The sequence below is a fragment of the Arachis hypogaea genome, chromosome 12 (assembly GCF_003086295.3).
Source record: "Arachis hypogaea cultivar Tifrunner chromosome 12, arahy.Tifrunner.gnm2.J5K5, whole genome shotgun sequence".
In the NCBI taxonomy this organism is placed as follows: Eukaryota; Viridiplantae; Streptophyta; class Magnoliopsida; order Fabales; family Fabaceae; genus Arachis; species Arachis hypogaea.
Window position 1 is genome coordinate 111917745 of NC_092047.1, and position 14990 is coordinate 111932734.

General features: G+C 32.8%; 2 protein-coding genes across 2 annotated transcripts; one reads left to right on the forward strand and one right to left on the reverse strand.

Annotated features, from left to right (window-relative positions):
* The first annotated feature begins 1138 nt into the window (after positions 1 to 1138).
* Positions 1139 to 3575, forward strand: LOC112728305 (uncharacterized). The gene has a single exon (XM_025778388.2). The coding sequence runs from the start codon at positions 1287 to 1289 to the stop codon at positions 3210 to 3212; it is 1926 nt and encodes a 641-aa protein (XP_025634173.1). The 5' UTR covers positions 1139 to 1286; the 3' UTR covers positions 3213 to 3575.
* Positions 3576 to 7409: 3834 nt separating this feature from the next.
* On the reverse strand, positions 7410 to 12889 carry LOC112728306 (LOB domain-containing protein 19). Its single transcript, XM_025778389.3, has 2 exons — positions 12432 to 12889; positions 7410 to 8055 (listed from the first exon to the last, which is right to left on the reverse strand). The coding sequence occupies exons 1-2, from the start codon at positions 12726 to 12728 to the stop codon at positions 7693 to 7695; spliced, it is 660 nt and encodes a 219-aa protein (XP_025634174.1). The 5' UTR covers positions 12729 to 12889; the 3' UTR covers positions 7410 to 7692.
* Positions 12890 to 14990: the final 2101 nt, after the last annotated feature.

Consider the following 14990-nt stretch of genomic DNA (forward strand, 5'->3'; position numbering starts at 1 on the left):
GACATTTTGGTAAAACAAGATGTTAGGAGTGTACATGACTCAGTTCAACTCAAAGACTCGGTCTAAATTTAAATGCTTTGGGGATTAATCTGGTCTCAAAAATAGACCCAATTATTATTGATGGTCGGATCAAGGCGAATTCGGTTTTACCAGACTTATATACACCTTAAAGGGACTAAAAAAGATATATATTTTAAATTAATTCTAATATTATGTTATATTAATTATAAGTTTATTGTTTTGTTTTTAATTACACTTGTTAGATTAGAAAATATATAAAAGAAGCATGAAATTAGATTTTATGGACAAATTCAAATTCAAATATGAATATATACTTTTCGATAACAAGTATGTTTTTTTCTTCTTTATAAACAAGTAGATTATAATTTTTTAACATAAAATTTATCAATACCTGAACAACATCGATTTAGATCCGATTTTAGTGTAACCCAAAAATAATAAAATTTTATCAAATCCAAAATCGGATAAAAATATCAAAAAATAAATCTAATCGTTATTTAGAATTAGATTTGAATCAAAATAAATTTGACTTCATTTGACAGTACACACCTCTACAAAATACTATTAGAAGCGCTGAGCATTATTCTTGACTTCAACCACCACGAAACCTACTGCAAATTTTACATAGTATTTAGTTTAGTCTTTTTCGATTTTTGTTCTTTTTATTTATTTCCCTTAAAAAAAAACAAATTTTACTGTAAAAAAAAGCAAAAAACAATTCATAGCCAATAAATAATACGAGATAATACTCAATTTGATCTCTAAAGTTATACTTGAACCTCAATTTAATTCTTAAAATTTTAATTTCAATTGATTCTGTGACGGAAATTACTGTAGAGACTAATGTGATTAAAATTTGAAAAGTTCAGAAACTAAATTGAACTCAAATAATACTAAATAATACTAAGTAGAAAATTATAACAGATACTGAATATTGGTGTTTATATATATATAATTTAAAAATATAATAATTAAATATTTTTTTACATAAATGCTAAATTTATGTTCATCTAAAAAATAAATCCCTATGAGCAAAAAAAAAAAAAAAATTTCCTGTTAATTTTTTTTGAAAAAAAAAAAAAGGACAAAAGGAAAAGGAAGACACACATGACGCAACAGTCGAGAGTGGGAGAGGCAAGGAGAGAGAAGAACACATTAACACAGAGAGAGAAAGAAGAAAGATAGACCACCTCACTTTCCTCTTTCACCATTTTCCTCCTTTTTCCTCCTGCTTCTTCTTCTTCTCCTCTCTTTCTCTCTGTACCATGAATTCAAGCAAAACAGAGGAAGAAGACCTCTTCCTCCCGGACCACCACCAGATCCCACCTTCCACCACCACCACCACCGCCACCACCTACCCCTCCACCTTCTCCCTCCTTTTCCCTCCATCCCCATCCCCTTCCCACTCCCCTCCATCTCACTCCAGCTCAGACCACTCTCCCCCGCACTCCCCTCAGCCACAAGCCCAAGGCCAAGCCCAAGACCAAGACCAAGCCCACCACTCCAAAACCCTATCTTCCGCCTCCTTCTTCATCTCCCCTGAACCCCACATCTCATCCCAATTCTACACCTTCAACCCCGAATCCCACTCCCTCATGATCCGCTCCCTCCTCCACCACCGCCTCCCCTCCGCCGCTGAGATCGTCGCCGCCACACCTCGCTCTGTCCTCAAATCCTGGCGCACCGTCTGGAAGGACCGAAACGAAGAAACCGCCTACCTCACAGCATGGAAGCGAATCCAAGACAAGCTACAAACTCACCTCGACCCTAACGGTAACCCTTTTCTGTGCTTCAAGAACAACACCAACCAGTTTGTTTCTCACATTAATCAGTGGCAAGACATAGTTATGTCCTCACATGGCGACACCGATCTCAGGCACTTCAGTTTGAAAGAGACCATTGAGAGGATCAAGCAAATGTGGACCGTTGGAGCTAAATTCTATGGAATTCCCGAGAGTTACATTAGGGTTTGTGTTGCGGCTTGTCCGGTGTGCTCGTCGGGGGAAGGTGGTGGTGGCGGTGGTGGTGGAGCTGGCTCCAGGAGCAAGAGGAGAAGGTTTGAGTATACTGAGAGCTTCGACGTGCCGGCAAAAGAGGTGCCTAGTAGGTTGCAGCAATTGGCGACGAAGCACAAGGTTGTGTTGTGTATTAGGCAGAAGTATATTAGGTATAAGCCGTTTATGGCGGAGGTGAAGGATTATGCGTGCCATAGGGCTGGTGAGCCGGCAGCGAAGAAGTCCAAAGTTTTGAAGAGGGAGCCATATGCTTCTAAGAGGTGTGGGTGTGGGTTTCGGATTAGGGCAATAGTTCCAATCACGAATTACAATGAGAAGGACAAGAGTTTTGTGTATCAAGAGGAAGGGATGGCGGTTTTTAAGCTCTATGCCGTGCATTCAGGACACGAGCCGGGGCCTTTGGATGGGAATGCTAGGATTATGCATAGGGTTGTTGGGCATAAAGGAGGGTATTTGATGGATCAGGAGAATGTGTATGGGGTTAGTGAGGACATGGAGAGTGAAGGGTTTGGTTTGATTAGGGGAAATGATGATGGGGATTTGCAGTTTTCGGTGTTGCAGCAGGTGCAGGAGTTGAGGACTGAGGTTGCAATGCTGGAAGGGAAGGTTTCAAAGATACCAGGCGAGTTGCTGGGATCGGTTTCAAGGGAGTTGTTTGATATTGTGAATAAGATTAGGAGTATAGGGGAAATTGAGGGGTTGAAGCCTATTGGGTTGATTTCTGATAAGTCGCACGAGGATGATGTCTTGGTTGGGGATAATGATCTCACAAATTGGAGTAATCACCATGATAGGATCTATGGGGATGGCAAGGATACTGAGCTGATTGAGGATGATGAAGATAGTTTCGGCCGCACTTTGGGGGAAGTTGTTTCTTGGGACCATATGAGAGCAGATTGTAGGAGTCAGAAAGATCTTATAAGCGATAGTTGCAAGCCTGAGAAGTGGTTGAAGTGCAGTGATTTTGATGAGAAAGGCATCCTTGATTGTGAGGATACTAAACTAACCAAGCCCATGAGGCATGACGAATCCATAGTTTCGGATGTAGGCGGCCTTAGCTGTATACAGGTCGATAGTTTCTATCAAGACAATACTAAGTGGTATGATTCTCCTTGTGGCTTGGATACTGGTGCTGATTGTGGAGATAGTGGATTCTGTCATGAAGAGATTTTATAGCTTTCCATGTACATCAGAGTTAATCCACGCTAACTTAGTGATCACCGATCAGATTCCACTGAGGCTATTTAACCCCCTTTCCAGAGAAACAGAAGTGGGATTGTATATTTATGTATACAGAAGATTGGAGCCGCTCACATGCTTTTAGGTGTATTTATTAGTGTGGTTCTGTAAAGTATGACCGGTTTATGCTTCTTTTTGCACATAACTTCATTATGAGTATGACTATATCTGGTAACCTTGTTTTTGGCCTTCAGTTTTATAATGTTGGTCCTTATATCAGTGTTTTTTCGGTCTTCTATTTTGAACTTAAAAGAGACTGTTGTATGTATTATGAGAAGCCATTCACGACTTGTTCCCCAATTCATTGTGGTGTGTTAGAACTTTCTTTATGACATGTGTGCGCTTCACTCCTTAACCGATTCTTCTACATATTTACTCATTGCCAATGTGTAGTAGATCATTTATCTGTTTGATCGATGTGAAGATTATTAGTTGCTATGACTTAGTGGTGAGACAGCCCAATATATGATCATGTAACTCTTCTCTACCTTTTAAGTCATCTTTGCACTGCTTTTGGCTATTGATTTTACAGTGAATTGGAGGTTGCAGGTTGGTGGTACTGTAACAGATGTCCTCAGGTACATCCACCTTTGCCCTGTTTAGAACTTAAAAAATTGTTTGGCGCAGGTTTACTATGTAGTCTGTAATATGTTAAATCTGTACATCAAGCACACCCATACATTCAGAAAGGATATGTCCATAGTATGTTAAAGGATATGTCATAATTTTTGTAAGTTTATTCAGATGATAATTTGACATACAATGAACATTGATGACACTTCTAGTACATACCCAACTGCGTAGTATTAGGAGGTATTAATAACATAAACCTTGGAGTCACATCTTTCTCCCTTATCATAGCATCTTTGAGTGGAAGGGAAGATGTGGATCGCATCATTTTCATCAACTAGTGTCGGGGTCAAAATAATTCATGGATCCTTGTCCAGTATTACTTACTCTCTAGGAAACTTGTCCTGTTCATGACTTATATTTTTGGACCGGTTGCTTTACATATGCTCTTTCGGCTTACCCTGTAAGCTCAAAGTGTCACCTTTAGCTCTTCATTTTCAGTTTGGGGCAAACAAACAGAATTTGAGAACATAAGATCCTTCAATGCCTTCTGTATCCGGCATTCAGGTTAAATAAAGATCAGGTTCCATTTTTGTTCTGTTGCTACTTGCTAGAGTTATTATTCACCCTTTTAATGTCTAATTATAGTTTACATCTGTCATGCTTAAGTTCTCATTGGCTCTAAAGGCAACTTTACTGGAGAAAGATGCCAGAAACTGCGAGGATAAAGATCATGGGAGCCTTAAACATGGTATGCTTTCATATATGAGTAGTGTGCTTATTTCTTTAAACTGCAAGCACAGAACCTTGTTTTTCATTGTGATTGTACATATCAAAGTTCTAGACAAGCCCCTTTTTCAAGTCTTGGATCTATATGTACCTTGTATTCATTCATGTTAACTTGTTAACTGTCATGAATCTGGTTTATGTTCTTCATTTTTGGTCTTAACATTCTTCTTCTCCCTATTTATAATAGTAATTACACTCTTTTTTTTTCGTTGTCTCATGTTACTAAGGATTTTCTGATACTGATTTGCCAATTTGTTATCTATAATCATCTTCAAATTGTGACCGTCAAGAAATTTACACGCGCGCACACACACACATATATATATTCTCCAATTTCAGCAGCATTTTACTTTGTAGCATCGAGTGTCACCATAAAACAGATTAAGAATTTAAGATAAGAAACAAAGGTTTATTCTTTTCATAAGGATGTTAACAGATGCTATTGGATGTTCAGAATTGTAATTGCCAACAATATTTTAGTTCATACCTTTTGCTAGCTTGAATGGAAGCAAACAAGATGTTTGCCATTTTTTGATTTGGCAAAAATTTTGACAACCGAATTGAGAAGTAAACAGTTGTGAGCATCTCTTCCTTTTTTATTGGTTTGTAACTGACTAAGGCCATGGCTTTCACACTAAAAGCTTTCACACTAAGATCAAATTAATTCCTTTCTCCTTGTTTTCTTCCGTTGTTATAATTCTGGGGTTAGGAAATAGTTAATCTCTGTCCCCTTAGCTGTTAAGTTGTTCAGCTTTGCCGAGTTCAAACAGGTCATAATTTTATGTCTTCTGTATATGTTTGTCTGTTAGGCTGCATTTGTTTATAAGGATAGGATACTAAGACATGGGCACAGAGACACAATTGTGTTTGGCAAGTAAGATATGGACAGAGACATTGTGTCCTGGGACACTGAATTATTGTATTTTGTGTCATTCTTGTCAGAAAGCACAGAGAGACATTGGGCAGAGACAATTTATTTTTTCATTTTTCCTTTCATGATCACTATCAAATTTTCATAAGTACATTTTTTTATCATTATATTTTTTATTCTAAATTTTGTGTGAAGGAAAAAATGAAGATAAATTGAACTTTTTATTGTTTATTCTATCTTATTTAATTTATCACAAAACTAAATACGAAAATATTAATCTTTGTGTCTCTGTCCTTTTATGTCCTATTCTCAATGTTTTGTCTTGTTCTGTTATCAAAATCAAACGCAATCTTGGTGGCTCTGTATCACTGTATGGACAATGTCTCAGACCCATAGACATAGATTTACAAAAGGTGTTTGGTATTTGGATTTAGATATATAGAGGGGACTGTGGAGGAGGAGGAAAAGAGAGGGAAAAAACTACAGAAAATTTCTGTACCTCCTAAATAGAGACAGAAAATTGAATACAAAACTCTGCCTAATAACTACCCCCCCCCCCCCCCCCCCCAGTCTTTCTTTTTTTTTTCCTCCCACAAGACGTGTTTGTGCCCCTAACTTTACCAGCAGTCACACTAGTTCACCACGATCATCACATCACTATAACCCTGTGAAGGGACAAGACATCTATCCTAGTTGTATTCCTACAAATCTCATCTGCTAGTTATCAAATCTGAATTAGTATATTATTTGTACAACTTGCAGTGATAGAACTGTCCTATAAGATCAGGTACATTCCTATGCCAAATGCATGTGCTTTTGGTGGATAATACTAGCAAGTACAACTATGGGTGTTATACATAGATTTGGGTCTCCTAGTCATTTGAATTGACTTTACTATTTCTTGGTGATTGCTGTGTTCTAAGTATAATTGTTAGTGGTATTTATGAATATAAATACATTAACTGTTGAGGTGTTCAAATTTGTTATTTATGAGGAACTCAGTCACTACTATGCTCATAATAAACAGAACTGCTGAAGATGGCTGCTGTTTGGGCTGAGATTTTAAGGACTGCTTTGGTGGGAAGTTTGTGGTCATGTTTGGCATTTCATGTGTGTCATTTTGCTTATGGCTTTTATTATCTTTCAGGGCCTATTTTATTTGGTGAGTGACAAATTATCACTTTGTGAATATATAAAACAAAAAACAAATATAGTGGTCCAGTAAAACATTGTTTCTGCCAAGTATTGCAGCATATGCTCAGGTTTGTTCCAACATTATCACAGTTTTATAACAGCAGACATGGACAGAAAATTTCGAGTGGAGTGTACTCGGACATAGTATTATTGTGGAAGTCAAATCCCAAGGTTCAAGGTTCATTATTTGGTGGTTTCAATGTAAATTATCCTGTGGTTGGTTGGTGTGTCTGCTTCATGATTATCAGCATTGACCATTTATCTACCAAAAAGATGACTATGCCTTTGATGAAGAGATATGTTTGTTGTATTGGATTGGATTGGATTTCTGTAAGATCGACAATCGACGGTCGACCGAAAATGGTCTTTACCCTTAAGCTTTTCTAAGAAGACTAAAAAAGCCATCCTCTCCGAGCTTGATGTAGCTGATTTTCTTTTCTAGTAGATTGTTCTAGTTGAGATAGAGAAATGTATTCCCAAGATGGAAAATTACACTTCTCCTAGTTGAAAATAACATGATTGTGATAGGCCATAAACTCAATAAACAAAGGTGTTAGTTTAACTTTTTACTAGGTTTCCCAACAGGTGTTTACATTGCTTAAATTGGATCAGTGACCATAAAAAAATCTGAATCAATTGGTGCTGCAAATAATGATCAAATGTGGTAACATGGTTTAACTAAGCTAGTAGCTTAGTGACATGTAAGATACTTGGTGAATCATTGGTCATAGGCATCTATTGAAGTATGTAGAAATTCTTTTTCCATAGTGTGCAAATCTAAATTACCAAGAGCTAAAGAAGCAGCAAAGTACTTAGACAAATAAAAAGGTGTGAAGCCACCAATCTTGTAATTACATAAACATAATCCTTCATGTTAGAAAGTATTAATCACTTGCACCAGTACATCTCTAACCATTGGTAGTATTAGCAAGCACCAAATCAAGCCAAGTTGTAATTCCCTTAGACATTGATAGAAACAAAAGCATTGGCATCTTAGTGAGAATTATTAGATGGCTGGAATCTTACTCCGGGCAAGTACCTAGAGACAAATTCTCTTGCCAAAGTTTGAAGATCCCCATCCTCGAGTAGTAGTGGTGGTGGTGGTTCATCTGATGAGTTGATGAAGCTGCTTGATTCTAATGTTGTTGAGTGTGGTGGTGGTTGAGGAGGAGGATCAAAGTTCATGGACATGTTGTTAGAGGCATTTTGCAAGTCAGCATTTGATGATGCCAAGTGATCTAAGGATGATGATGAATGAAGAGTTGGTGGTGAAGCAGCAGCAGCAGCTATAGGGATGCGATGCATTGTAGCAAGACGGGCCTGAACATATGTTAATTCTGCTTGCAAGTTCACAACCTGATCCAACACAAATTCACTTGTAAAGTGTCACTTTTTATTTTCTATTCAACCGGGTTCCAATCCCACCCAAAAATATGAGACCAAGAAAAAAAAAATCATTTTTGTCCAACTCAGAAAATACATATTTACTACCTAATTTCTTTTTTAGGTTTTTGAAAGTAATACATATTAAAAAAAATTAATTTATTTAAAATGAAAGTAATATGATTAATTGTAATTTACTTAGATGTGATTAACAAATAATTGAATACTATGTATAGTAAAAAATTGATATTATTGAAAGATAAAATTAAAATTTATTTCTATGTATCATTTTTGTCCCCAACGTTTTCGTCTTATTTAAGTCCCTAAGGTTTCAAAATCGTCTCAATTTTGTCCCACCGTCAATTCTATTAACGGATCCCTAACGTCAGGACAACATTGAGTCAATTTTGAAACGTTAGGGACTTAAATAGGACGATTGAAACGTTAGAGACAACTTTGTGACTTACCTTTTTTTGCTGTAGGCGGAATTCAAACTTCCGATCTTTTGGTTAAGAGACTAATTAATGAATTATCAGACCACATCCATGCATATTCTGAAAATATTCACTATTTCAATTACTAAGTTTCTTCTTCCCTTTGGCATTTTATTAGTAGCATCTTTAATTTATTGATGAGTATATATTTAAATAAGTTCTTAAAAAATTTTGTATCAAATGTTTTTGTTTTTATTTTTTTTTATTATATTAAGATTTTTAAATTTTACAAAAATAAAATGTATAGGTCTTTTTTTTTTTACACTTTTAAAAATTTATTTGCCAATATAAAAACAACAAATATAGCTAAGATAAAGATTTACATATCTTATTTTTATAAAATTTAAAGACTTTAATGTAATAAATTTTTTTAAAAATAAAAATGTCAGACGCAAAATGTTTTAGAGATGTATTTAAGTATATATTCTTTATTGATACACCTTATTAGAGAAAATTAACAATAATATCTTATAAAATTATGATTCAATAGCCAAATCAGTAAGAAAATTTTCCCAAAGATGATTAACTAACGGACTTGGAAAGAGTTTCAATCTAATCATCAAACAGACCAATAGTCAAGAAATGTCAGATAAACAGATAGAGATCATGCCACTAATTAATTCACACATCATGTGCACGGAACCAAATATTGTCATGTTATTATTAATAACATGCATGCATGTGAAGAATATTTTGTTTCAGATGTTACATTTTGCATTGTTTACTTGCAGAAGAAAAAGGCAGAAAGCATAATAATCAATCTTATCCAAGCAACTTTTCCTCTCTATACCCTTTTGTACGGTACAGTATATTATTTAGTGTCTACTTTAAGAATAATTATAGTCATTTAATTCATTGTTGCTTATAATGTTTAAAAATTATATAAAAAATTTAAAATAAAATAATTATAAATATTTGAAAATACGCTATTTCAAAAAATATGTAACTGTTTTTTGAAAAAGAAGGGACTACTACTACTATTAAATTCATATTTATATTTGGTAAATAAGCAATTGCATAGATAATGGAATTCTACCTAATTAAAGAACCTAACTAATCCATTGGTGTATATCTGTCCAATAATTGTTCAGAAATGTGAAAAAAAAAATTCAATATGATGCAGTGTACTGCGTGCAATTGTTAACTTAATTATAATTTATACTAATAATAATTAACTTAATCACTATTTATTGTGGCACTATTAGCTGCATGCATGGTTATGGAAAAGGTAAGGACAAAATTTTGACCACTCAATTATTGCATCTTAATGTTCAGATTATGATGATTGATGAATTCTTAACGATAAGGATTAATAAGTTTGGTTATATAATCTATAGTATAATGTATATGATTAGGCAAACCTTATCTGTTAAGTATAGAGCAATGACCTTAATCCATAGCAGCCGATATACTTGACAAAGCAACTTGAAAATGCTAGATTCTTGAAAATCGCATCAAGGTTTTCACTTTACCCCCATTCAAGAGATAATATTTTTTGCAACATATTTAAATTAGAACTCTACTATAATAATATATAGTTGATAATTTTGTGTTCTTGAAAGACTTTATTTTAATAAAATAAATAAAAAGAAAATTGACTTTGTTTTATTTATAATTCAATTATTATTTTATTACTTTCACTATAATTTCTAATAATGTCTAAGGGACTGTTTCAATATATAGTTATTATTTATTACCTCTTCTTTTCTTTTTTTTCTTTTTTCCTTTTTAGTAATTAATTAACAATCAACACATGGTTAGTCTCAAAATTATTAAAATGATTTTTGTTGAAAGATTGTCCTTAAAATACTCCACTATTCACCATTCATACTATTAAAATTTAAAATAGAGATCATCAACTTCATATTTTCATGTTCAATATTAATTAAGGTTAAACTTTAATTAATAAATAAATAATTAAAGTGACATTTGAAATAGTCAATATCCGATTAATTTTATATTAAGTGACTATGTACAAATTTCACAGTTATGTGTGAGCACCATAAAGTAAAAGGGTTGAAAGTCAAAACTAGAAATGATTTGAATATTTCTCGAGCTGCTAATAGTGTTGCTTGGTAGCTCCCGCAAGCAACTAATTATAGGCCTCCGTAGTCAGCCACACCCACTTGGCGGCTGCCACCACCACCCCCTCTCCCTTTGAATTATTATATATATATTACATGTAACATGAGTTTCATAAATTTTTCCATTCAAAATAAAACCTAATTTTCATAGCACATACTATATATTTATATGTGGATTTCAGGTACCAAAAAATTTCATGCTAAATCTAACCATATAACCTGTTTGGGTAGGTTTTATTTGTATACCTAAATAAATAAAAAAGAATTCAATTAATCTTTTAAAATTTTTCAGTAGTACAATAAATACACATAAATAAAAATTTTGAAATTTATGTTTTTAATATGAGTAGAATTTTTTTAGCTAACATCAGTTAATTATTTTAAAATTGTTTTGTCTATTTTAAATTTTAAATCATAAATTTTAAATAATAATTTAAAGTTAATTTTTTATACTTTTTCTTTTAATATTCAAAGTCTTAATAATTATATGAATTAAAAACAACAATTAAGATATTAAAAACTTTACAAGTGATTTTTTAAATGACTTTAATTTTCTCTTTTCTAACTTGCTTATATATATATAAGAATTAGTTTAAAAACAATGATTAGGAGAAATGATGTGATATAATATATGAATGATGGGGTTGGGCATGGGAATGAGAAAACCTAGCTACAAATATAGGGGTTCACCGTATAATTATTATGAGCATCGTATATGGGTTGCTTCCATGGAAAACATAACCAAAGCTGACAAACGTGTCAAAGTAAACAGTGAAAATTTTCATACTATAATATCCTAATTGGGAAGATCTTGACCTACGAGGAATGCAAAACAGTGGTACTTGTCAAAGGGACTACACTAAAGTGTACAGTACTTCACTTCACACCCTATTGGCGCATGTTAGCATGCCCACTCTCCAACTTCATCTTCTTTGTCTCATGGACATTTACAATATTTTTTCCACAAATTCAACTATTTTCTAAACAATTTTAGTTATTAATTTATTAAAAATTTAATTATTCTATTAGTTAATTATTTTGTCTATAAATAATTAAATATGTACAAATATATTGTAATTAATTTAATAATTAATTTTAAGTATACATGGAGAATTTTGTATATATACCAGGTGAATCAAAGACTTTTAATTGTGTTGCTTTATTTTAAAATTCTAATTTCATAATTTCTTATGTGAAGATAACATTATTATTAGATCAATTTAATCAATGAAAACTACTATATCATTTTAATTTAATGAAAATATCAAACTTAATGTTGTGATGAAGGGATGATCTGCTACACAAAGAGTGTACTAATAACCTTGTTAATTATTCCAACAATATGAAAGTTGCCATTAATATATACTTCTTCATCTCAAGTTTAAAAATGCTTAAGTTACAAATTAAAATAAATGGAATGATTATTAATATAGAGAGAAAGAGCTTCTAAGACTCTTAATTTCTTTTAATTAAGAACTTTTAAACTAAGAGTGTGTAATATGATGAGTTATATAGTAGTGTTTAATTTCTTTGCACACATTCTATGTGTGAAGCAAACTCTTTATATATGTTAATTTTGTAAGTTCATGAATGTTACAAGTTTCAACCTAAAAAAATGAAATAAAAAAGTTCAATATAAAAAATAACACAATCAAAGAAAAACCAAAGCAAAAGATAGAAGCAAATGATATCATTCATCATATTCACAATTATTTTAGGTAAACCCTAATAAAATTAGTAACAAGTTTAAGAGTTAAGTGGAGAATTTGACCTGTTGTTGAAGAGCAAAGATATGAGCAACACAACCATAAACAGGGTCTCTAACCCTAGAAAGAGCCTCATAAGAAAGAGTGAGAACAGCATCAAGCCTCTTATGAGGAGGGATCCTCATGAGAAGCTTAGATGCATTGCTTGCACCAAAAACCTTATGCACCGCAGCAAAGTGTGAAGTTCCTTGGTCTGAGTCAAAGTATGGTGCAAATATGCATCCCTTCACACACTTCCTTCTCAAGAACTTGCAAGCTCCACAAGGCCCACCTCTTTGTTGATTATTTTCATCACAATCCATCTTATGAATGAATGATGATCAATCTTCAAAGCAAAGAGGGCTTTAATATTTCTATCAAATTTTGTGGGTTATAATATATACTGAAAGAGATGGATAGATAGATGAGTTTTTGTTTGTTTGTTAGTTACTTGTTCGCTTGATTTTGATGTGTGGAGAGAAGAAGAAGAAGAATAAGAAGAATAAGTGGAAGCTTTTGGTGGTGGGTCATCACTCATCACTCTTGGAATACGAAAAAAAAAAAAAAATCTGGTGGATCAGCATTTTTAATTTATTAAAATTTAATTAATATTTAACTATTAAAAAATTAATCTTATATTATTAGATATAATTTATTATTAAAAATATTATTAATAATTAATTAATAACTATAAATTATAAAATATACTGGTCTTTAATACTATTGATACATAAATATTAAGTCATAAAAAATTAACAAAAAAATGATTAAAATTTATTTTATTTAATGTTTATTAATTATTATTAAAATTAATAAATATTAAATAAGATAAATTCGAATTTTTTTATTATCTTAATATTACCGGTTCGAATATAATAGACTATTAGGGATGGCAACGGGTCCCCATGGGGGCGGGGACATGCCCCCTGCCCCCCGCCCCCGCCTCCATTATCCGTCCCCATCCCCGCCCCGTCCCCGCGACGGGTAACGGGGGCCCCGTATCCGCCGGGGATCCGGGTCTCCGTGGATATCCGCGGATTTTTATAAAAAATAATAAAAATTGAAAAAAAATTAGAAAAAAATTAAAAAAATAGTGTATTGTATATAATTTAGTATTTTACTTACATCAATATCTACTTTAATATTATGAATTACATGTATAGCACTCAAATACTTAACCAAAAATTCAAAATCAAAGTAAAATAATAAAAATTTCAAAATAATTATAACAAATGCTTAACCAAATCATAATAATTATAACAGAAAAAGCAAACAAAGATAATGAAGATGATAACAAATGCTTAATTATAATCATATAAATTATACTTAACAAAATCACAATACACACAAATGGGGTATTCTAGTCTTTTTACATAAACGGGGTTTAAACGGGTCTCCACGGGGCGGGGACCTCTATCCCCGCCCCCGCCCCGTTTAATATACGGGGCCCCGTCCCCCATCCCCGCGGGTACAAAATCGTCCCCATATCCGCCCCGTGACGGGTAAATCCCCGCGGATACCCGCCCCGCTGGGGATTTTTGCCATCCCTATAGACTATAGTAATTGGTTCATCTATTATTTGTGTAGTTTTGCGTGTGTATATAGAAAAATATAATAAAATAGTAAAAAATAAAAATAACGATGAAAGATTATATTTTTATTTATTTATTATTTTCAGATTAAGAAATAATTGAACATTTTTATGTATTTTAAGCTAGAGATATTTTATTTAATTTATTTGTTTGTTTAAACATACATATATATATGTACAATATAATTGAATACGTGGTCAACATATATAAAAAATGAAAAAAAAAAATTTTGTACTTATATCCAAGTTGTCTCGCAACAATCAAACATGTTTTGTATTTTTTCAGTCTATGTTTTTCTACCCAATCACCAGCTCATTGTTATTTTTGGCTTTAGTGGATTTTTTTTCTTTTTTTTTTTTTACAAAATATTTATAATTTTTTCTTGATAAAGTGTATGAATGTTTGGTTGCTTGGTTTATTAGTGTAATAAACAATATATAGTGCGTGGGTTGAAGGGAGGGTTTAGTGTTGTGGGGGAGTGAATTTGGTTCAAAGGTTGAAACTTTAAAGCCACGCAATATAATGAAATTAGAGAGAAGAAATGAAAAATAATAATTATAAGAAGTGGAAGGAAGGGTTGCGTGAAGCAAAGAGATTAAGAGAGTGTGTATGTATATTTTGTGTAATGTGTATGGTGAGTTAGTAGGTGACACTGCCACAACATCAGCTTCCAACCGCCGCATTGGAAGTCACGTGCCACCACCCCTACTCCCACGTGGGACAACATCCTATTCCTATATACTATAAATGTGATTTTTTTATTTTATAATATTTTAAATATATTTTTTTTATTTTTATTTAAAAAGTGTATGATTAGAAATCATATTTGATAATATCACTTAAAAAAATAAGTATTCATTTAAAAAAACATTAACTATATATTCGATGATACAAGTAAAATTTCATAAAGATAAAAATAAAATAACGATACTATTTGCATTTGTGAATATCTAAAATGTTTTAACTTGATTGGAGCAATTAACAATCCACCCA